General features: G+C 38.0%; 1 protein-coding gene across 1 annotated transcript in view; it reads right to left on the reverse strand.

Moving 5' to 3' along the window:
* The window catches only part of LOC122810772 (adhesion G protein-coupled receptor E1-like), a 268,188-nt gene that overhangs the window by 239,949 nt on the left and 3,839 nt on the right, over nucleotides 1-24,400 (reverse strand). Inside the window, exons 2-3 of the mRNA XM_044082333.1 lie at nucleotides 22,379-22,528; nucleotides 17,405-17,554 (exon numbers count right to left, since the gene is read on the reverse strand). Of these exons, the coding sequence (XP_043938268.1) occupies nucleotides 17,405-17,554; nucleotides 22,379-22,528 (300 nt within the window). The remainder of the gene's footprint in view (nucleotides 1-17,404; nucleotides 17,555-22,378; nucleotides 22,529-24,400) is intronic.

A 24,400-nucleotide genomic window follows, 5' to 3' on the forward strand; every position in this document is an offset into this window, starting at 1 on the left:
GCTAAGAGGGAGCCTGGGGTTTTAAGCATATGATATGTCAGTGCAGCACCGGAGGGGGATTAGCAATGCCAATGCAGATGGGCTCTCAAGATAGGGAATGGGGTAAGGTATACTCCGATAGACTTAACTTCTTCAAGCAGCATTTCTCAAGGGTCACTTGAAAAACTAGCTTGAGTTCTCAAGGCGGGGGAGATATGTGAAGATTGGGTGAAGATAGATGAAGGCTGCCAGCCTAGCCAGATAGAATTGTGTAGATAATTCTGTCATTTGCAAATATTAATGTAAACCACAGGCTTGTCTTAAATGGAAGAAATAGTGTTACATGTGGATCTGAAAAGAATGTAACAACAGTTCACTCTACTGACCAAGTAAAGCATGTTGTGACCCTTTGATGTTAAAATTCAGAGCCAGTAAGTCTAGAGTGAGACATCCTGCCTATTGTGTTAAGGCCAGAGTTAATGGCCAAAATTTGCATGCATAAATGTCCTTTATTGCTCTGGTTTCTGCCCAGAGGTGAAGAATGTAAATGTAGTTTCTGTTAACCTGGGAACCCAGGGAAGTTTGAAGAATGAAGTAATGGGAACCCAGGTAAGTGTGAAGAATGTTGTACTGTGAACCAGGAATATGATTTTAAAAACAGAGAGACTCAGAGAAAATTAAGCATTTTTGTCTTGACCATCCAACTCACCAGCACTGTCTTGCTCTATATATAAGTTTATCTTAGACATGTGTTTTCTCTCAGAAATAGCTAGAAACTAGAAAGATTAGACTAAGTGTTTTTTCTGTGATGCCAGAACTGTACTACTGAATTATTTTAAGTATTTCTCTATGATCTCTGAAGTCTTGACTAGCACTGTGTAGTAGAAAGTATTGTCTTGTGTTTTTATTATTTATTAAATGTTTTTAAACCCTTTCTACTGTGGCTGGTTTGTGTATAGATAATTTAAGCTCTTTAGAGTACTTGCATGCCTTTGGTAAAATTGTACAAAGCCACTCTAATAGCTTTAGCCCTGGGCTATACTACCTATTTGGATAATAATATTTCACAGTAATAATTGGACATCCTTTTAAGGGCCTGTAAGCAGCTGATAAATATTAGTGGGTGGTGGCAGCTGGTACTACTGTATAGTCTGGGTAAATGGGGCACAGCTGGAGAACCTGTGCCAGCCTTCCTCAGGAGTGTCTGTGTGGTTTTATAACCTCTTCTCAAAGTGTGTGTGTGCGTCAGCTACTTGGGCAAGGACATGAAGCACTGGTTGGGCAGAGAGGGTGCTGAAGGTTTTAGCTTGCCCACTAGGCTGAGATCTGGACCCTATAGCTTTGCCAGTGGGGAGTCTTATTTGGGACCTGGAGAACAAGGAAGTGACCAGCCCCAGACTGGCTGTGTTCTCTGCATGCTCTTAAGGGAAATTGTACTTTACTGTGTGTATTTGTTATCCTTACCTCTATATGGGACGCCCATCACTGGTGTTAGTGGTGAGGATTGAGGCTCCTTGATTGCTGGGGCAGTGCACGGGCATCACAGATGCTATGGTCCCAACATCACACATGCAAGTTGATTGTTGTGAGATTGGAACCCCCTATCTATCTAATTATACAATCTAGAAGACACAGTACTTAATGCAAGAACCATTGCAAAAGTCTGACTTCTATGGTATTAGACTGCATTTTATAGAGAATGCAATGTGTTGCAGATCACACAACAGTGCAACTGAACGAAATTGTGTTACTTCAAACTCAGTGTGCATACAACATACATTGATAATATTAATACAACAATAAGGCATATACTAATGCTAATCCAATAATAACAACAGTAAGACATTTATGCAGTGCAGTAACAAGTACAATGACATGCACCAAGACTATTCCACTTACATGTCTTCATCAGTACCCAAAATATTGCACAGATCAGAATCAGACACATTTCAAATTGCATGGAATGCTAACTTGGCATATTGAATAAAATAAAAACCAACTTGGCATATTGCACAGAATGTTAACTTGGCATCGTTAATACTGCACATAAGGTATAAGGCTGTACTTTCATACAGTTATTGCACATGTCTGTGAATTACTTCATTGTTGTAACTCCAGACCTCGATGACCAGAATGGTGTATGTTATTACTGGAGTTCAGAAGTCTGATGGGCTGTGAAAAAAAAGCTTCTATTAAATGTGGTCATTTTGCAACTTAAGCTACAGTATCTCCTGCCTGAAGACAAACATGAGAACAGACCATAGGCAGGGTGAGTGCAGTCATTGACTATTTTCATGGCTCTGCTGAGGCACCGAGCAGAGTGCAAGTCCTGGATAGATGGGAGTGTGGACCTGATAATTCTCTTCTCTACTTTAACCACTCTCTGGAGAGATTTATGATATAAACTGTGCAGTTTCCATACCACACGAGAGATTACTAGTCAGGATGTTTTCAATGGTACTCCTGCAGATGTTTGTGAGAACTGAAGGTGGCAGTATTGCTCTCCTCAACCTTTTTAGAAAGTGTAGATGCTGTTGTATCTTCTTGACAATGTGATTAGTGTTTATTGACTAAGACAAGTCTTCAGTGATATGTACCCCCAAGAACTTGGCGCTCTTTTCCCTTTCACCTATTTCTCCTTTGATTGTGAGTGGAGAATGAGCCTTTTGTCACTTCCTGAAGTCCACTATTATCTCCTTTGGTTTATTCACATTGAGAGCCTAGTTGCTGTTTTCACACCAGACAATCAGTTGGTTCACTTCTCTCTGTAGGCTTTTTCATCACCATTGCTGATAAGACCTACCACTGTAGTATCATCCGCAAACTTAATAATGTGGTTTGTGTTGTACCTAGCGATGCAGTCAAGTGCCAGTGTGGTGAACAGCAAGGAACTCAGGACACATCCTTGAGGCATTCCAGTGTTCAGTGTAATGCTCATCAAGGTGTTGTTGCGTACACATACCTTTTGTTGTCTGTCCATAAGAAAGTCCATAATCCAGTTACCTTAAAGGAGTGCTAACTCCCAGCTGGACCAGTTTCTCAATCAGATGATGGGGGATGACCGTGTTGAAGGTCAAGCTGAAGCCAATAAATGACATGCAGACATAGCAGTTTTTGCTCTCCAGGTGTGCCAAGGATAAGTGAAGTGCCACTGAAATGGCATCTTCCATAGAGCGATTTGATGTATAAGTGAATTGGAGTGGGTCCAGTGTTGCAGGAAGATTTGATGTTAAGTAGTCTTTGACCAATCTCTCAAAGCACTTCATTATAGTGGAGGTGAGAGCTACTGGGCGGTAGTCATTCAGGCTTGAGGGTGGAGACTTCTTGGGCAGTGGTATAATGGTTGTATTGTTGAAACACTTGGGTACTGTGGTTTGATGCAGAGAGATGTTCAATATATCAGTGAAAACAGTAGTTAATTTGTTAGCACAGTCTCTGAGCACCTGCCCCAGGATATTGTCAGGACCAGCTGCCTTTCTTGGGTTTACCTGTCACAGCATCCTTTGAACATCCACTGGGTGAAGGCAAGCACTTCATCTTCTTGGTTAGTGGGCAGTTTTGTTGCCATTCTATTGTTTCCCTTCTTGAACCTGCATGTGTTGAGCACATTGAGAAACTCTGTGTTATCATCACGTTGAGAAGGTAGGGGCCTGTAGTCTGATATAGATTGTATACCTTCCACAGATGCCTGGAGTCTCTTAGGTCTGAGAAGTGACCTTGAATTTTCTGTTCATAGGTCCGCTTAGCCTGTCTTATTCCTCTGCTTAGTTTCACTCTGGCTTCCTTAAGGGCATCTTTACTTTAGACTTAAAGGCAGCATTGCATGCCTTCAAGAGCTCGTACACTCCACTTGTGAGCCAGAGTTTCTGATTTGCTTGTGTGATGATGCTCTTCTTGACTGTCACATCATCCACACACTTTGATGTATATAGGACATTACAGCCTATGTGTACTCATCCAGATTAATTTTCTGGTCCATAGTAGCTGACTCCTTGAATATATTCCTGTCTGTGCTTTCAAAGCAGTCCAGGACATGCTCCCTCAGGCCATACCCATATTTGTTTCCTGGATGGCTTTCCTCTGATTAACAATGGCCTATATGCTGGTAGTAGCATGATGGAGACATGATCTCAGTTACTCAGATGTGGATGACGTACTGCCTTATATGCTAGCTTGACATTGATGTAGACCTTATCCAGACAGTTCTCTCCCCTTGTTGCAAAGACCACATGTTGGAAGTAATGAGGTAAAACTGTTTTCAGAACTGCTTGATTAAAATCACCACCTATTATGTGAGCAAACTCTGGATTATGATTTTGTAGCTCACTGACTCACTGGTAAAGTTTATTCAGTGCCTCATTGGTATTGGCACTGGGGGGAATATACACCATTGTGATGCTCTCACCAATGAACTCCATTGGCAGATAGAAAGGTCTGCATTTCAATGACATGAACTTGATATTTTCAGAGCAGTGTTTAGTAACCAACTCACAGTTCATGCACTAGTTATTGTTGACATAGAAACAGACGATTTACTATCAAAAGAACTAAAGTAATTTGGTCGACGTTCATTTAATCAAAATCATAATGTCTAAAGATCAAATGATAAAATTCATAATGTCGACGTTCAAATGGTCGACAGCCACATGCAAATAACACTAGTGTTTTTGCAGGGGGGCTGCAGCCCGTTGCACCACCCAGTGGGGGGATGCACCCCCCACACACCCCCTACTTATATATTACAACTCCAAGGTCACACAACAGTGCTGACAAGGGAAATCCTTGACTGTTGTCAACATAATGTCGACAGAGTGTCGACCAAATGAACTGTCGACCAAATGACCTACTTAATATTCATGTGTCGACCATATTTGTCGGCCATATGAACTTTAGACCAAAAGACTTTAGATCTTTTGATAGTAAACTAGATACAGACACCCACTCCCCTTGTTTTTCTGCAGAGTGCCTGGTTTCTGTTTGTTCTAAATAATGTAAGCCCTTCTACATAGACTGCACTATCATTTATATTATTGTTTAACCATATCTCAGTAAACATAAGTACACAGCTGTTTCTCACCTAGCTATGAGTGGTTAACTCCAGCCTTATGTAGTTCATTTTGCTAACCATGGAGTAAACATTGGTCAGTAGCAAGAATGGCAGTACAGGCCTGTAAGGATTAGCTATTAACCTGGCAGAGAGTCCAGCATGAGATCCTCGCTTCCTTGTTCTTTCATATCTTTTCCTTTTTTCCCTCTTTCTGTATGTGCTAGCAAACAGCTTTACTTGAGCAAGGCAATTTGGACCATGTTTGAGTATAATTCCTAGTTCCTGTACTTTGTAGAGTATTGTAGGCCTCACACTCCCTACAGACAGCAGCCCATCAACCCCTCTGCACTGTGAACTTAGGTGTTAAATTCCCAGTAAGCTATCTCTACGTTAACTTAGTTTTCCCTCTGTGTTTGCTCCAGATTCTATTCTTTTCAATGATTTTTATATAAAACAAGACAAATGCACATTTTCCTGTTGAGCTGAAGCAGCTGCTGCCACACTGGGCACCACCATTTTTTTCTTCTGTCTATATATATATATATATATATATATATATATAGGTCTACCTGAAAATGCCAAAAGTCCACAACGCCGACAACGAGAACACTGACATCGGCAGATCAACAATGGAGAAGGTCGAAAGTTGAGAATCCCGACGCTAACAACACTGCGATAGGGACGGACGTTAGGGTCAGGGTGTGGGTAAGGTAAGTGTGTGATAGTGATGGACGATAGGGTCGGGTGTGGGTCAGGTAAGTGTGCGATAGTGACGGACTTGAGGGTTAGGGGCAGATTAAGTGAGTTAGGGTTAGGGTGCGGGTAAGGTAAGTGTGCGATAGTGACGGACCTTAGGGTTAGGGTTTGGGTTAAGGTTAGTGCATAGATAGTTGTGTATGTAAGTTTTAGTGTGGGTTTGTAAGGTTCTTGGTGTGCTTGTGCTGTGTGTGTGTTTTTCAGGAAAAGTATTTATTTTGTTGATTGTCGGGATTGTGGTTTGTTGGGCATGTGAAATTTCCTGTTTTTGAACTGTCAGTTTTTTTGTGTCGGTTATTTCATTGTCGGTGTTTTGGTGTGTCAGTGTTATCAGGTAGACCCATATATATATATATATATATATATATATATATATATATATATGCAGACACATACAGAAAACTATGGATAAATACACATACAGTTGACCTACAAAGTCAAAGTCTACAAAGAACATTTTTTTCACTTTTCTGTTTTCTAAAAGATGAATTTTGAAAATGCACTGAAAACCCTAGAAAAATACATAAAAAAAATTGGCAGAGTTCCACTATCCCCCTAAATTTTATATATATATATATATATATATATATATATATATATATATATATACCAACTTCATGGTCACACCACAGTGGAGAAAAGGAGCAAAAGCCCCAAAAAGCACTCTGCCTGCTCCCACGATATAATATATTGCATTGAAACTCTAGAAATAAAATCCTTATCACACAACTAAACAAAAACCCGTAAGTAAGAATATACATACGAGCACACACACACACACACACACACACACACACACACACACACACACACACACGCACATATACACATACACACATACACACACACACACAGACACGCACACGCACAGAACACACATACATACAAAACACATATGTATACATACACATATATGCATACACACATAAATACATATCATAAATATATATATAGATACATATATATATCTATATATATATATATATGTGTGTGTGTGTGTGTGTGTTTGTGCATATATATATATATATATATATATATATATATATATATATTTACACATATATGTACACACACACATACATACACACACACACACACACACACACACACACACACACACATATATATATATACATATATATATATATATATATATATATATATATATATATATAGGGTCCCTAGTAATTATTCAAAACTTTTCAAAGTTCGAATGCCATATGATCGAACTTTGAAAAGTTTGAAGGTTAAAAGCAATGGTTCCGTACGGAGCAGAATGGGAACATTTCCCTTTTCTGCACTGAAGTGCGATCCCGGAGTTGGTATATTTAAGTAGGGGGTGGGGGGTGCAGTGTGGCTTACCCCCCTGCTTAGTCCATTCAGGTAAGTTTTTTTTTTTTTTATTATATTTTCAAGGTTTCAAACTTCACCCATATGTTGTTGAACATATGAGGTTTGAAGTTTTGAAACTTTGAATATATATTGACCCATATATATATATATATATATATATATATATATATATATATATATATATATATATCTACTTCTAAATTTCAAACTTTCACAAGTTCGAATTTCTTATGGTCATGACCATAAGAATGAACTTTTGACAGCACAGAATTGTGTATTCACTATTTCCCTTGCTGTAGTCCAGTATCGGAGTTGGTATACTGAGAACATAGTACTTTGTTCTGGTATCTCTGTATTTTATTTGTAAATATCTGTGCAATGGTAGTTTAAGCAATATTTAATTTTACAGACAGTTGTCTGCAACATGTTTTTGATAAGAGTTTTGGCTGCTGCAGGTCACATCTTTATAGATGAGTACATTTCCATTAAACTCTGAACAAGATTGTTTTCAAATTAGCAAGCAATTATGCAATTTAATAAATAAAGATCATTATATCTTAAATGCTAATAGGTCTTTTGCAGTTTCACTCTGATGTGCCACCATCAAAATGTACCATTCCTAAAAAGACAATAAGTTCACAGTTTGATGGGTTCTTAGAAAGCTTATGACCAAGGTGGTCACTGAGAAGCTTAGCCACATCACCCAGTAGTGATGGGAGACCTAAGACTAATAAACTACTATAAAGTTTGTTTTCCCCACATTTTCCAGGAGAAAATGTATGCTCACCCATACAGTTATGCATACTGTCTTTAAAAGTTGTTAGTGAAGTATTCAGCATTCTATTCCACAAGTGCAAAATACTTAATAATGGATTTAGGTACCTCTCATGCCATTTGGCATTATTAATGAGATAGTAAAGTCCCTAGGTGTTTGCTTTACCACTGATTCTTTTCAGGTAAATGAGTTCAAAGAGTGCTGGGTCATTCATAGCATGGAAGGCTAACAAGATATCATGCCTCAGGAGTCTATATGAAACTGAGTAGTGGGACTGGGCTTTTAATCTATCAGTGAAGTTAATGGTGCTAAGCCCTGAGAATGTTTTAGTGAGGAACCATTAAGACCTCAAACAGTTGGTTTAGATGTCTGGAAAAGTACCTCACAAAGGGGTTGATGTATTCAATGATGGGCTAAATAAGGGAAGAGTAAACAACATATTTGGCCTACACACAGTAGACTAGCACAGCTTCTACTAACTCTTTTCTCCTTCCGCTTCCCTGCTATAAACTATTTCGCAACCAACTTCTTGAACTACTCAACCTTGCATAACTATTTACTTTCACCTGATCTGACCCCCTCTAAAAATACAATTACTCTGACCTGACCCCCTTCTACTACTAAAAAAAAAAAAAAAAAAAAAACAGTATTTGTCTGTTGCACATCACAACTAATACTTGCCTGAATTGTACTTCTTTGGGTACTTGCAAAGAATTGTTCTTAATCTACCAAATATAATTAACTGTTTTTTTTTTTTCTGTTGTATTGCCTATGTCTCTCAGTTGTGTAATTTTATAACATTACTGGAGCTTTTCTTATTCTGCTGAAAAAGGGCTTGTGCCCAGTCAGACTAACCAAATTAGCAAATTTCAAAATAAAATAATAAATAAATAAATAAGGAGTTACCGAGAAGTTATATAAGAAAGGAAGATTTTTTTAACCACCATAAAGAAACACTTGTTAAAGGACCGTCTGTTACGAAAAATGTTCCTAGGTCTCTGATGAATGTATCAGAATTAAACAGAAAATAGAATTGTGTTAGAACTTAACATAACAGTAGATGCTCTACTGATCACTGTGGCCTTATTTTAAACACCTGGTTTATCTTGACAAATAACCAAGTTGTCCAGCTGGGGTACCAAAGTTAAAACCTTCCATAGAGCTATACATTCCAGTGGCCTAAGCCTCTGGGTATAAGAGTACTTACATTGATACAGGAGTATAAATTCTCTGACTATCTCTTAGCAAATAAGTCAGCAGATGCTTGAGAAAGTGAAAGTATGTTAGCTAAGAGGGGAGAGGCAGAATAGGATAGTTGCCCTCCTCAGTGAATGAGGGAAACAGAAGTAAGCAAGAAGGCAGAAGGCAGGGTGGGAAGGAATACTGCAACAGTCATCAGTAGGACATCTACTGTTATGGTAAGTTCTTATACAACTGTAGTCTCTCCTTCCTTAGATCACTGTTGCATTATTCTAAACTGTTGGGGAATTCCTAAAGCTTATGGGAGTAAGGCATAGGAGAACTGTCCAGTAGTCCAGAAAATAATGACCTGATCAAGACAGCACTAGATTTAGAGAAGGCATCCACTCTGTAATGTTTGGTAAAGGTATGTGCTGAAGACCAAGTAGCTGCTTCTACAATGGCCCGAGGGTCAATCCAATTGTAGAAGTCTCCAGATGAGACTACTACTCTGGTAGAGTGTGTCTTTTATGGAGCACTTGTCATGTTAACTTCAGCAAAAGTTAATAGATTTGGCTTCTGCTGATTGCCATTGGCTAAGTGGAAGCAAAAAGGGAATCAATGCTGCTTTGGCCAAAATGAAGTGATTAGTAGGACCTTTGGGCATTCCTTTGTATCTTTAGAAAGACATTGTGAAGAAGATGAAGTGGAAGGGAGGCAAATAAATATCTCCCTTTCAAAGGAAAGGACACTGCATGCATTTGTCAACCTTGAGGACAGTAAGTCCTGGTGCAAAAGAGCATAAGTTGTTTATTGTCAATGGAGGCAAATATATCTATCTGTGGCACCCCCATTTGTGGATTATGTTTAGGAACAACCCCCTGTTCAGCATTAAATCGTGGATGTCTTTCATTTATCTCCTTAGGTGGTCTGCTAAAGCATTGCCCTGTGAGGGAATGTAAACTTATTGGAGAGGGAGGTTTGCTTTTTGTGTCCTGCTCCCAAACCAAAATATCCAGTAAGTACAGCTGGTAAGACCTGTTGCCCTTGTGCCTGTTTATCTACCACGTGATGGTAGCGTGGTATATGAACACTACTGAAGGACCTGGTTTTCACTAGTGGCTGAAGGTCTGCAGAGCCTATAGTACTACTCTCATCTCCTTTAGATTGATGTGATCTAATCTTAGATTTTTCTTTTACCACTACCTGTGATTGGATGTCCAGGGTCTTCATCCATTGTTTGATGCATCTGTGTGCAATTCCTGCCTTGGTGATTACAATCTGAAGTGTAGACCCAGGTTGAGCTTTATTCGTGTAATCCACAATAGGATTTTCTTCTTTAGACATGGTATGCGATGGAGCTCTGCATCCATGGGATATGAATGTTGGGACCAGGTGGGCTTCAGGTACCACTGGATCTTCTTTATGTGGAATCTGACAAAGTGGATCATGGGAAGGGTAGCTGCCATGACTCCCAGAGCTCCATGGAACTCCCTTGATGCACAGGACTAAAGAAGAAGAAAAGAGCGGAAGTAGCTGGTTTGGTTTTTGACTTTGGTGGTAGAAAAGCCTGCATGAACTTGGTGTTTTGTCTATATCTGAAGAAATACATGTCTTGGGTTAGTAACACTGCAGACTTCTTGAGATTGACGATGATCCCCAGGTTCTAAATAAGGGGCAAGGTGAAACTGAGATATACAAGAGTATCTGCTGTGATGGTGCCTATATCAACTGGTCATCCAGTTCAGGGAATATCTAGATTCCCTGAGTCATGTAGAAACCTATGAAAGTTTAGACCTTTTGTGAAGAATTTGCAGGCTGTAAAAGCCAAAAGTGCAAAGCAGAGGACAGAAAATGAGATTATCCAGCAGAAATCGTCAAAAATGTCCTGAAAGTAAGGTGGATTGGGATGTGAAGGTAGACATCTTTTAAGTCAAGAGATACCATGAAGGCTTGAGACAGAATGAGAGAAAATAGGGTCTGTAGTGACTTATTATGAAAGTTTGGATGTGAAGAGCAGTGGTAAGGTTGGAGATGTACAGAATGTGTCTCCAGTCTGCTTTTTTTGTCATGAAGAACAATCCAGACTGAATGTTTTCCTACATATTGTGAAGGCACTGGCTCTAATACATCCTGCTTGATTAAAGTTTGGATGATGAGATAGAACAACTGTAATGGTTTGTGAGGAGGAGGAGGAGGGATGCCAACAAATAGATTAACTTCTTTCCAAACACGCTGCATCCATCCTGAATGACAGAAAGAACCCATTTGGCTGTGCTGATTAGTAGCTATTTTTTTAGGGTTGAAGTGTATCTTTTGGACAGGGGTAGAAATGGACAGAGATTGGGGAAGGGGGCATACAGTACTTATGCAGACCTATCTGGGTAGGTCTATAACACCTGTCTTATTTACCCTGGAATAATTTTCTTAGGCATTTTCTAGCCTTATAAGAAGGCCTAAATTACCTACAATCAAAAGAAGGGGACTTGGCAAGGTAATTCCCTTGGTATCAACACCAAAGTAATAAAGATTTGCCTGCAGTCCTTCATAATTTTACCTTGTTCTTGTAGATGTTTGAAATGCCTGGCAGCTTCTGAAGCAAAAAGAGATCCCTGTTTTAAGGGAAGTCTAACAGTTTTGTCATAATATTCTCAGGAAGGGGATGAGAATGTAAGCATGCATACCTCCTGATTGCAGAGCCTGTAACATCTGTTCTAGATGAAGCTTCTATTGCAATAATATATTTTATGTTATGCCTAGCTATGTGAGAATCTTGAGCTACCATGGTTAAGTTCTGTTAATTACTGCCCTTTCCCTTAAGGGAGGACAATGTTTTATTTAAATTGATCAAAACAGACAATAAGTATTTAGGAATCTTGGTCTGGCAATTTAGAGCTATTAAAGTCAGAGTGGAAGTTGTATAAACTGTTTTACCCTATTTGTCCATTGCCTGCTGTCTTTGTCATAAGCAAGAGCATTAGCAGTTGGAAGCAATTTAGAGGGCATGTCCCTGGTCAAGGAAATCAGAGATGGGCCTTCCACAGTATTCTTGTAGAGGAATTTTGAGTCCTCAGGGACCTTGAAGAATGTGTCATTCCTTTTAGTGGCTGATGGTTGAGAGTCAGAACCAGTGGACGTTGATACAAAGGCATCAAGGAAAGCCTCCAGAGCAGGAGGAGGGTTTCAAGAGGAGGGGTGCCCACTTCAAAAAGGCTATAGTACCTCTGATGGATATCAGAAAGTTGTTCTTATTTCCATTCAAAATTCTTCATTGTATTAACAATAGCTTCACCAAATAAAACTTCCTCCACTGGGTAATCAAGAGAAAGGGAATCATCATTAGCAGAGGGCACATGGCCTTGTGAGTGGATCTGGGATGAATAAGACAAGGATTATTCATCTTGGTCTGATTCACTTTCTTCATCTTTAGAATAACTTTGTAGTGTTCTGTATTTAAGAGTGGAAAGAGTGGCTAAAGTTGGAGTAGGCCCTGTAAAGATGGAGGCCTGACTACCATAATAGCTTTAAACTGGCCCTGAGAGAAATCCATCCACTACTTTTTTTAGATATTTGGTGAAAAGAAACATTTTTGGTTTTCTGTTTCTTTTTCTTGAGAACAATGTCCACTTTGATTAAACACCAAGCCTCTGATCCCCTGAAGAACCTCAGTGATTGATCCTGGGATTTCCTCTATAAAAAGTATTTGCAGTATGCCTTTAGATCCTTCTTAAATAATTATGATGAGCTTCCCCTTCTTATCATCATTGATATCTTCATTTGTTTTGGACGTGCACACTTAATATGCTATCTAGGCCTTTCTCTGGGTTAAGGCAGAGGGAGTCTTAGCAGTTTTCAGGCATACTGTGGGCAAGACAGTTTAAATGCTAAGTTTTCAAATAGGAATTGAGTGACAAAAATTGAGTTCTTATAGTCTTAGGAACAAAAGACTGACAGACTGTGCAAATTTTGTAATCATGCTCTGTCCCTAACCAGAAAAGTCACTGAGAGTTGGGATCCTTGTAGGGAACCTACTTACTGCAATCACTTATTCTCCTTCTAGCTGACATCTATCATAACATCAACCAGCAATATAAGTGAAAAAAAGAAAGGAATGTTCCCCAATGGGGGGCATGTACCCAAATCAGGGAAGGCCAATGATACCAAGAACTACTTGAAGAACAGACAAACAGGTCTGAGACCTGTGTTCCGACATGTGGCAAAATAGTCTGAGGATTTATGCATATACGTTTGCTTACGAACCCTTATGCCCATGGCCTTGGGTCATTCATTAGATATATGTCTCTATGGAAGGTTTTAGATTTGGTTTCCCATCTGGATTTGGAAAGATAGCCCAACAGTTTGGAATTCTGCAGCAGTGATCTAAGGAAGGACATCATGTATATTTGAAGCATATGTAATGCTGGATTTATCAAAGGAGACAATATTGCATTGCTTGGCTTTGAGAGTCGGCTCATAATTAACACACCAATCATTTGCTCTGTCTAGTCTTTGCTGGAGAATTTAGTAGCAGAATGCAAAATGATTTCTGTGCCCATTTTATAAGCATCAGAAAACTTGGTTAGCCATAGTTTGTTGATGTCAGCATTCATGCCAGAACAGTATATGCAAAAGAGGAGGGAACCAAGGACAGATTCCTAAGGGGTATTGTTGGTTATGTTTTTATGTCTAGAGCAAACACCCCCCAAACCTTAATACTATGGGTTCTGCCAGGCAGTCAATTCCCAATCCAGCAAATTAAGTATGGATTAATGTTGACTTGGAAGAGTTTGTCAATAATCTGTTTAGGATAAACTGAGAAAGGCCTTGGCAACATCAAGAATGCAGCATGGATTGTATTGGTTAAATGAATGGCCTCGGTAACCATTTTAAAATCTTAATGAGGTTGAGCAGGTATGACCTGCCTTTCTTCAAAGCCACATTGGTGTATATCAAGGGGAACAAGGTCACCTATGTTGTTACTTATTATTTCAATTCTAATATACTCAATAACTTAAAAAATGTTAGTGAGAATAATAGATCTATAATACTCAAGTCAGTAGGTACAGTAAATAATTGCTTACTTCTAATTTCCATAGTATATGTGAAGTCCACTCACTGGGCCAGTAATCAAAGAACCTGAATCCTCATCACTGACACTGGAAAGGGATGTTCACTTGGAACAAAAATGGATACACTCAGTATTTCCATTTGCAGCTCTCTGTATCAAGCACAATTTCCCTTTAGAGCACAGAGGAAACACACTTAGCCAGGGGTCTGGATTTCTCTCTCTGTTTCTAGCTAGGTCCCCAGAAATGTTCCACCACTGGCAAAGTTGCAGAGTTAAGTTCTCAGCTGAGTATCTAAGCCAAGTTTTCCACCATCCTCTCTGTGAAATCAGTGCTTTGTGCCTCTGCTCCAAATTGCTGGCACACACACACTTTTTGAGATGTGATTTGCACACACACACACACACACACACACACACACACACATGTGAAAGGCTGGCACAGGTTTTTTTAGCTATGGTCACATCTGCCCAGATTATAAGGTAGTTAATGCCACCATATACTCCCAAGCCAGCTGCTTTAAGGTTCTTACAAGGGAACAAAATTATAGTGAGTGAAATTAATATTAATACGAATGGTAGTTTGACCAATGCAGTAAGGCTTTCAGGAGTGGCCACAGAGTCACCAAACAGATATGAGTAGTGTCAAAGGTTAAATATTCTCTAAAGGACCAGCCACAATGAAAAGTTAAAATATATTTAATAATAAATAATAAAAGAACATGAAAATTCTAAATATCTATTTACAATAAACAGCAGAGTTTCAATCACAGGAAGAATTAAAAATAAGACAGGTAGACAGGTTCACACAGTTACAGAAAAACAATACTTAACTAATCTCATTATATTTTCCTTACTAGTCTCAAGAGTTACTATTCTCTAGTTTAGGTACTTAGTACAGCAAGGCAATATGAAGTAGGTGAGTGATCTTTCTATGTCAGGTTTCCAAAACGGAGTGCAATGACACCTCATCTCAACTAGTATTAAACATTATTTTGGTGATGTATTCCAGAAAGACATCACATACATCTGGTCATCTGACATCTGGTCCCAATACAACCACCCTATTTCTAGAAATTAACAGGATTTAGTAACTATGTGTAAATAATACACACACTCAGAGCCTTGCTAAGATCTGCTACAGCTCCTGGAAGTCATAAAACCATAAAAACTTCCACTCTTCCCACAGGAGCTAATAAACCATATTCTTACAGACATTATGTCTCTGGCTTCATTCAAAATTGTGACATAACATCTTTATGGCCTAGGCCCAGAAATTTAATTTCTTTCTATTTTTAAAGTTTGAGATTAACCTCTTCCCTTTCATTATCCTCTGTTAAACATATACAATTAAACAGTTACAATAATGCATGTATATTTCCTTTTCTGTCCAGCAGGGCACACTGTTGGTACATTTTAAACACAAGCAGCTTTACAAATACTTTTTCAACACAAGCATCTGTACAAATCAGTTTGATATTCAAATAACATACAATTCTATACTAAATCCCAGCTAGATGTGCTGGTATATGTTACACATCCACTGCCCTAATTCTCTTGGCATAGCTGGCAATACCTCACATCACCCTAATATAGCTGAAGAACACACTCTGTTTGTCTTTTAAATTAGTTGTAATTGTAAGTTTGTAGTTTTGTTTATATTTCTTAGTGGTAAGTTTGAAGGACTTACTTTTAAATTCATTCATTTTATAATGATGAAGTGGGTATCTCTCTCTATACACATATATATATATATATATATATATATATATATATACATATATATATTATTATACTGCCTACTGATGTGATATTTCCACCATATTGATTTAGTTATAGACTTGTCATTATGCTTACATTGGACTGTAACAGATGCCTTCATATATTTATCCAGCAGGGAGTAATACTCAGAGGAGGAAGCTGCAGCCTCTAATACAAGGTTTGAGATATACTATCAGTTAGTAGTATGCAATTGATTTTGGAATTATTCCTAATTATATAACTGTTATCATGGGATGTAAACCACATGTTAATATAGAAACTCACAAGATGCTCAGATTTGACGAAGGAGTGGTAACAAGTGGGGAACTACAACTGAGGAAAATATTTGAGGAAAAGAATGAGATGATCAACATATCTATAAATAGGAGCAATCTGTTTATGTATATTGGCATTTAAAAGTCCAGAAACTGCTAGGCATACTTGAAGTTGATAGCAAATGTTTACCAGTTTATATCTGCATAGGTGAAGTCACTCATAAGAAAGGAATTTGGTTCAGTGGTTATTTTTTCTAACTGGTTATCACAGTCCTCATGTTTTAAGCAGGTAACAGATGGGGTTCGGTAATTGGATATAATATGATAATTAATTTTACTGAGTGCAACTGTAAGTTGAACAATTCCCAAGTCTGTATTATACAGAATGTGGTGAGGTACAATTAATACATACATGTAATATTCTGCAATTACTAGTTGATGTGAACACTTGATAGCCATTTTCCTATGGAAAACCAGGAGTGCTATCACTACTCTGGATCCAGGTTTCTGTTATTGCACAAATGCTGATGTTTTTAATGCTAAGGAAGGCCTCAAGTTCAGAGATTTTGCTGCAAAGGATCATGGCATTCAACAGTGCTATTTTGATATTACCAGAGTTGATATCTAACTAGTATAAGTCTGACAACCTTGATATTAACACAGTGACTAACTAACTAGTATAATAAGTCTGATACACCTTAATATTACTGGAGAAAATAACTATTATAAGTACAGGACATCAGTTAATGCTATTGCCTCACAAGACCTGGTTCTCAAGGTAGCTTTAGCCTGAGAAGCCTTCTAATTGGAGTCTATGCATCTTCTGTGCTTATGAGCTGCAGTTTTTTTTTAACATTTTAGGCACGTGGATCAGGTGAAATGGAGATGCTCTGAACTGCCTGAAGGTGTGTGTGTGTGTGTTTGTGTTTGTGTTTGTTTGTGTGATATGTGAGATCATGAGTGTGCATGTGTGTGTGTGAAAGCTGTAACTGACTAACATCCTAGTCAGCCCTTTGTTTTACTGTATTGTATATGGTCTCCAACTTCCAAGCAACCATGAAATGGATTAAAAAGGTTATCTGAAAATGAATAAATGAACATATAAATAATGCACACAGATGATTACATTTGTTGCAGATGTATGACATTACAGAATTATAAAGTGTTGTGCTTGAGTAAGTGGTCTGCGTTTACAACTACAATAATGCCCTTACCTACACATCCAGAAGTGGCTACATCAGTGAAATTATCCTTTCCAGACTTTGACTGGAATCCTTGCTGACATTTGCACATGTAACTTCCTTCTGTGTTGATACATACTGAAAAATGACCACAAATTCCCATTGTATTGCACTCATCAATATCTGCATTTAAAGAAAAAAAAAGCACTGTATATAAAACAGGAAAATGCAAAGTTAAAGTGTTTCTTGCCAAGGCATCCTGTGCTATTATGTCAATATTTTACACAGAAAGAAAAAGAACAAAATAGTTTCGATTAACAAAAGTTAATTTCTGGTGCATTAAAGAATTAGAGCATTTTTTTTAATCATGCCTGGAGACGATCAAGCACCTTCCTCTCTGTCTTGTTCCAAATATCACCTGGTTACTGCACTGCACATCATCCATTGAAGTCCCAGATTCTCCACTGAAAGTTGGCCTAAGTAGCACCTATTCTAGTAGGTCATTGGTGCTGGCACCACCATGGTGAGTGGATACTTTCTCTTGACTTATATGTCCATAAGAGAATACTAGGCTGCCATGAAGGATGATTTTAAGCCTAGCTAAAAACCCAGGGTCAGAATCAAACTCTGCTCTTTGTGTCTATGTGGTAAAGAAAGACCTTAACCATTATGCCAAACTCATCCCTGCAGTAGCCTGACATGCCTCAATAATGTATGCCTGTTTTTATGTACATGTCACATATGGCTAATCTACAAAACACAGTTTGGCGAGCAGGCATGTCTCTCAGCATGTCTGCCATATGCTGCCTACTAAGATACGTAAACCCTTTCATGCCAGTCATGCAGGAGGTAAGACTCCACACACAATTACCCCCACACACACACACACACTCACACACACACCACACATGCATGCACACACACACACACACACACACACACACACACACACACACACACACACACACACACACACACACACACACACACACACACACACCTAAGGAGGGATGACCCAAAATTAGTCGTTCATTCAAACTCTCCCGAGCAAGTCCTCCAACTGTGCTAACCAATATTTGAATCTGTGTATCAATGTCACACTTTGAACTCTAGCTGTCTATGTTACAGACATATGACAAAAACTATACATGTCTAACTTAATTGCAAAGTGGCTGTGTTGCTTTTTAAGTTTTGCAACAGTTATACATAAGGCATAAGAAACTACATATTAAAAAATTAAGATGCTTGAACATTTAGAAGTTCTTATAAAATAGCTGCAATATGAATAACAAAAGAATGCGTGCAATTTTAAACTTACATTACTTCCACATTGCATGTCAAACTGCTATATGGTCAAAAGCAAAAATGCCAAATCAAAGAACTGAAATGCAAAGTAAATCTACAAATACAAGGAAGAAAATGAAAACTCTAAGAAGCATAGGCTGGAATCATACAAACAAATGAACTTGCAGATTTTTGTCAATAATCTGTTTTGGATAAACTGAGAAAGGCCTTGGCAACATCAAGAATGCAGCATGGATTGTATGGGCTAAATGAATGGCCTCGGTAACCATTTTAAAATCTTAATAAGGTTGAGCAGGTATGACCTGCCTTTCTTCAAAGCCACATTGGTGTGTATCAAGGGGAACAAGGTCACCTATGTTGTTACTTATTATTTCAATTCTAATACACTCAATAACTTAAAAAATGTTAGTGAGAATAATAGATCTATAATACTCAAGTCAGTAGGTACAGTAAATAATTGCTTACTTCTAATTTCCATAGTATATGTGAAGTCCACTAACTGGGCCAGTAATCAAAGAACCTGAATCCTCATCACTGACACTGGAAAGGGATGTTCACTTGGAACAAAAATGGATACACTCAGTATTTCCATTTGCAGCTCTCTGCATCAAGCACAATTTCCCTTAAAAGCACAGAGGAAACACACTTAGCCAGGGGTCTGGATTTCTCTCTCTGTTTCTACCTAGGTCCCCAGTAAGGTTCCACCACTGGCAAAGTTGCAGAGTTAAGTTCTCAGCTGAGTATCTAAGCCAAGTTTTCCACCATCCTCTCTGTGAAATCAGTGCTTTGTGCCTCTGCTCCAAATAGCTGGCACACACACACTTTTTGAGATTTGATTTGCACACACACACACACACACACACACACACACACACACACACACACACACACACATGTGAAAGGCTGGCACAGTTTTTTTTAGCTATGGTCACATCTGCCCAGATTATAAGGTAGTTAATGCCACCATACACTCCCAAGCCAGATGCTTTAAGGTTCTTACAAGGGTACAAAATTATAGTGAGTGAAATTAATATTAATACGAATGGTAGTTTGACCAATGCAGTAAGGCTTTCAGGAGTGGCCACAGAGTCACCAAACAGATATGAGTAATGTCAAAGGTTAAAATATTCTCTAAAGGACCAGCCACAATGAAAAGTTAAAATATATTTAATAATAAATAATAAAAGAACATGAAAAATTCTAAAAATCAATTTACAATAAACAGCAGAGTTTCAATCACAGGAAGTATTAAAAATAAGACAGGTAGACAGGTTCACACAGTTACAGAAAAACAATACTTAACTAATCTCATTATATTTTCCTTACTAGTCTCAAGAGTTACTATTCTCTAGTTTAGGTACTTAGTACAGCAAGACAATATGAAGTAGGTGAGTGATCTTTCTATGTCAGGTTTCCAAAACAGAGTGCAATGACACCACATCTCAACTAGTATTAAACATTATTTTGGTGATGTATTCCAGAAAGACATCACATACATCTGGTCATCTGACATCTGGTCCCAATACAACCACCCTATTTCTAGAAATTAACAGGGTTTAGTAACTATGTGTAAATAATACACACACTCAGAGCCTTGCTAAGATCTGCTACAGCTCCTGGAAGTCATAAAACCATAAAAACTTTCACTCTTCCCACAGGATCTAATAAACCATATTCTTACAGACATTACGTCTCTGGCTTCATTCAAAATTGTGACATAACATCTTTATGGCCTAGGTCCAGAAATTTAATTCCTTACTACTTTTAAAGTTTGAGATTAACCTCTTCCCTTTCATTATCCTCTGTTAAACATATACAATTAAACAGTTACAATAATGCATGTATATTTCCTTTTCTGTACAGCAGGGCACACTGTTGGTACATTTTAAACACAAGCAGCTTTACAAATACTTTTTCAACACAAGCATCTGTACAAATAAGTTTGATATTCAAATAACATACAATTCTTTACTAAATCCCAGCTAGATGTGCTGGTATATGTTACACATCCACTGCCCTAATTCTCCTGGCATAGCTGGCAATACCTCACATCATCCTAATATAGCTGAAGAACACACTCTGTTTGTCTTTTAAATTAGTTGTAATTGTAAGTTTGTAGTTTTGTTTATATTTCTTAGTGGTAAGTTTGAAGGACTTACTTTTAAATGCATTCATTTTATAATGATGAAGTGGGTATCTCTCTCTCTCTCTCTATATATATATATATATATATATATATATATATATAAATATATATATTATACTGCCTACTGATGTGATATTTCCACCATATTGATTTAGTTATAAACTTGTCATTATGCTTACATTGGACTGTAACAGATGCCTTCATATATTTATCCAGCAGGGAGTAATACTCAGAGGAAGAAGTTGCAGCCTCTAATACAAGGTTTGAGATATACTATCAGTTAGTAGTATGCTATTGATTTTGGAATTATTCCTAATTATATAACTGTCATCATGGGATGTAAACCACATGTTAATATAGAAACTCACAAGATGCTCAGATTTGACGAAGGAGTGGTAACAAGTGGGGAACTACAACTGAGGAAAATATTTGAAGAAAAGAATGAGATGATCACCATATCTGATAAATAGGAGCAATCTGTTTATGTATATTGGCATTTAAAAGTCCAGAAACTGCTAGGCATACTTGAAGTTGATAGCAAATGTTTACCAGTTTATATCTGCATAGGTGAAGTCACTCATAAGAAAGGAATTTGTTTCAGTGGTTATTTTTTCTAACTGGTTGTCACATTCCTCATGTTTTAAGCAGGTAACAGATGGGGTTTGGTAATTGGATATAATATGATAATTAATTTTACTGAGTTCAACTGCAAGTTGAACAATTCCCAAGTCTGTATTATGCAGAATGTGGTGAGGTACAATTAATACATACATGTAATATTCTGCAATTACCAGTTGATGTGAACACTTGATAGCCATTTTCCTATGGAAAACCGGGAGTGCTATCACTACTCTGGATCCAGGTTTCTGTTATTACACAAATGCTGATGTTTTCAATGCTAAGGAAGGCCTCAAGTTCAGAGATTTTGCTGCAAAGGATCAAGGCATTCAACAGTGCTACTTTGATATTACCAGAGTTGATATCTAACTAGTATAAGTCTGACAACCTTGATATTAACACAGTGACTAACTAACTAGTATAGTAATTCTGATACACCTTAAAATTACTGGAGAAAATAACTATTATAACTACAGGACACCAGTTAATGCTATTGCCTCACAGGACCTGGTTCTCAAGGTTAGCTTTAGCCTGAGAAGCCTTCTAATTGGAGTCTATGCATCTTCTGTGCTTATGAGCTGCAGTTTTTTTTTAACATTTTAGGCACTTACAGCAGGTGAAATGGAGATGCTCTGAACTGCCTGAAGGTGTGTGTGTGTGTGTGTGTGATATGTGAGATCATGAGTGTGCATGTGTGCGTGTGAAAGCTGTAACTGACTAACATCCTAGTCAGCCCTTTGTTTTACTGTATTGTATATGGTCTCCAACTTCCAAGCAACCATGAAATGGATTAAAAAGGTTACCTGAAAATGAATGAATGAACATATAAATAATGCACACAGATGATTACATTTGTTGCAGATGTTTGACATTACAGAATTATAAAGCGTTGTGCTTGAGTAAGTGGTCTGCGTTTACAACTACAATAATGCCCTTACCTACACATCCAGAAGTGGCTACATCAGTGAAATTATCCTTTCCAGACTTTGACTGGAATCCTTGCTGACATTTGCACATGTAACTTCCTTCTGTGTTGATACATACTGAAAAATGACCACAAATTCCCATTGTATTGCACTCATCAATATCTGCATTTTAAAGAAAAAAAAGCACTGTATATAAAACAGGAAAATGCAAAGTTAAAGTGTTTCTTGCCAAGGCATCCTGTGCTATTATGTCAATATTTTACACAGAAAGAAAAAGAACAAAATAGTTTCTATTAACAAAAGTTAATTTCTGGTGCATTAAATAATTAGAAAATTTTTTTTAATCATGCCTGGAGATGATCAAGCACCTTCCTCTCTGTCTTGTTCCAAATATCACCTGGATACTGCACTGCACATCATCCATTGAAGTCTCAGATTCTCCACTGAAAGTTGGCCTCAGAAGCACCTATTCTAGCAGGTCATTGGTGCTCGCACCACCATGGTGAGTGGATACTTTCTCTTGACTTATATGTCCATAAGTGAATACTAGGCTGCCATGAAGGATGATTTTAAGCCTAGCTAAAAACCCAGGGTCAGAATCAAACTCTGCTCTTTGTGTCTATGTGGTAAAGAAAGACCTTAACCATTATGCCAAACTCATCCCTGCAGTAGCTTGACATGCCTCAATAATGCCTGTTTTTATGAACATGTCACATATGGCTAATCTACAAAACATAGTTTGGCGAGCAGGCATGTCTCTCAGCATGTCTGCCATATGCTGCCTACTAAGATACGTAAACCCTTTCATGCCAGTCATGCAGGAGGTAAGACTCCACACACAATTACCCCATACACACACACACACTCACACACACACCACACATGCATGCACACACACAGACACACACACCACACATGCATGCACACACACAGACACACACACCACACATGCATGCACACACACACACACACACACACACACACACACACACACACACACACCCCTAAGGAGGGATGACCCAAAATTAGTCATTCATTCAAACTCTCCCGAGCAAGTCCTCCAACTGTGCTAACTGATATTTGAATCTGTGTATCAATGTCACACTTTGAACTCTAGCTGTCTATGTTACAGACATATGACAAAAACTATACATGTCTAACTTAATTGCAAAGTGGCTGTGTTGCTTTTTAAGTTTTGCAACAGTTATACATAAGGCATAAGAAATTACATTTTAAAAAATTAAGATGCTTGAACATTTAGAAGTTCTTATAAAATAGCTGCAATATAAATAACAAAAGAATGTGTGCAATTTTAAACTTACATTACTTCCACATTACCCCCACACACACACACACACTCACACACACACCACACATGCATGCACACACACAGACACACACACCACACATGCATGCACACACACACACACACACCACACATGCATGCACACACACACACACACACACACACAGACACACACACACACACACACACACACACACACACACACACACACACACACACACACACACACACCCCTAAGGAGGGATGACCCAAACTTAGTCGTTCATTCAAACTCTCCCGAGCAAGTCCTCCAACTGTGCTAACCGATATTTGAATCTGTGTATCAATGTCACACTTTGAACTCTAGCTGTCTATGTTACAGACATATGACAAAAACTATACATGTCTAACTTAATTGCAAAGTGGCTGTGTTGCTTTTTAAGTTTTGCAACAGTTATACATAAGGCATAAGAAACTACATATTAAAAATTAAGATGCTTGAACATTTAGAAGTTCTTATAAAATAGCTGCAATATAAATAACAAAAGAATGTGTGCAATTTTAAACTTACATTACTTCCACATTGCATGTCAAACTGCTATATGGTCAAAAGCAAAAATGCCAAATCAAAGAACTGAAATGCAAAGTAAATCTACAAATACAGGGAAGAAAATGAAAACTCTAAGAAGCATAGGCTGGAATCATACAAATAAATGAACTTGCAGATTTTTGTCAATAATCTGTTTAGG

Source organism: Protopterus annectens, chromosome 9.part0 (genome assembly GCF_019279795.1).
Source record: "Protopterus annectens isolate FY-2018-M chromosome 9.part0, PAN1.0, whole genome shotgun sequence".
Taxonomy (NCBI): domain Eukaryota; kingdom Metazoa; phylum Chordata; order Ceratodontiformes; family Protopteridae; genus Protopterus; species Protopterus annectens.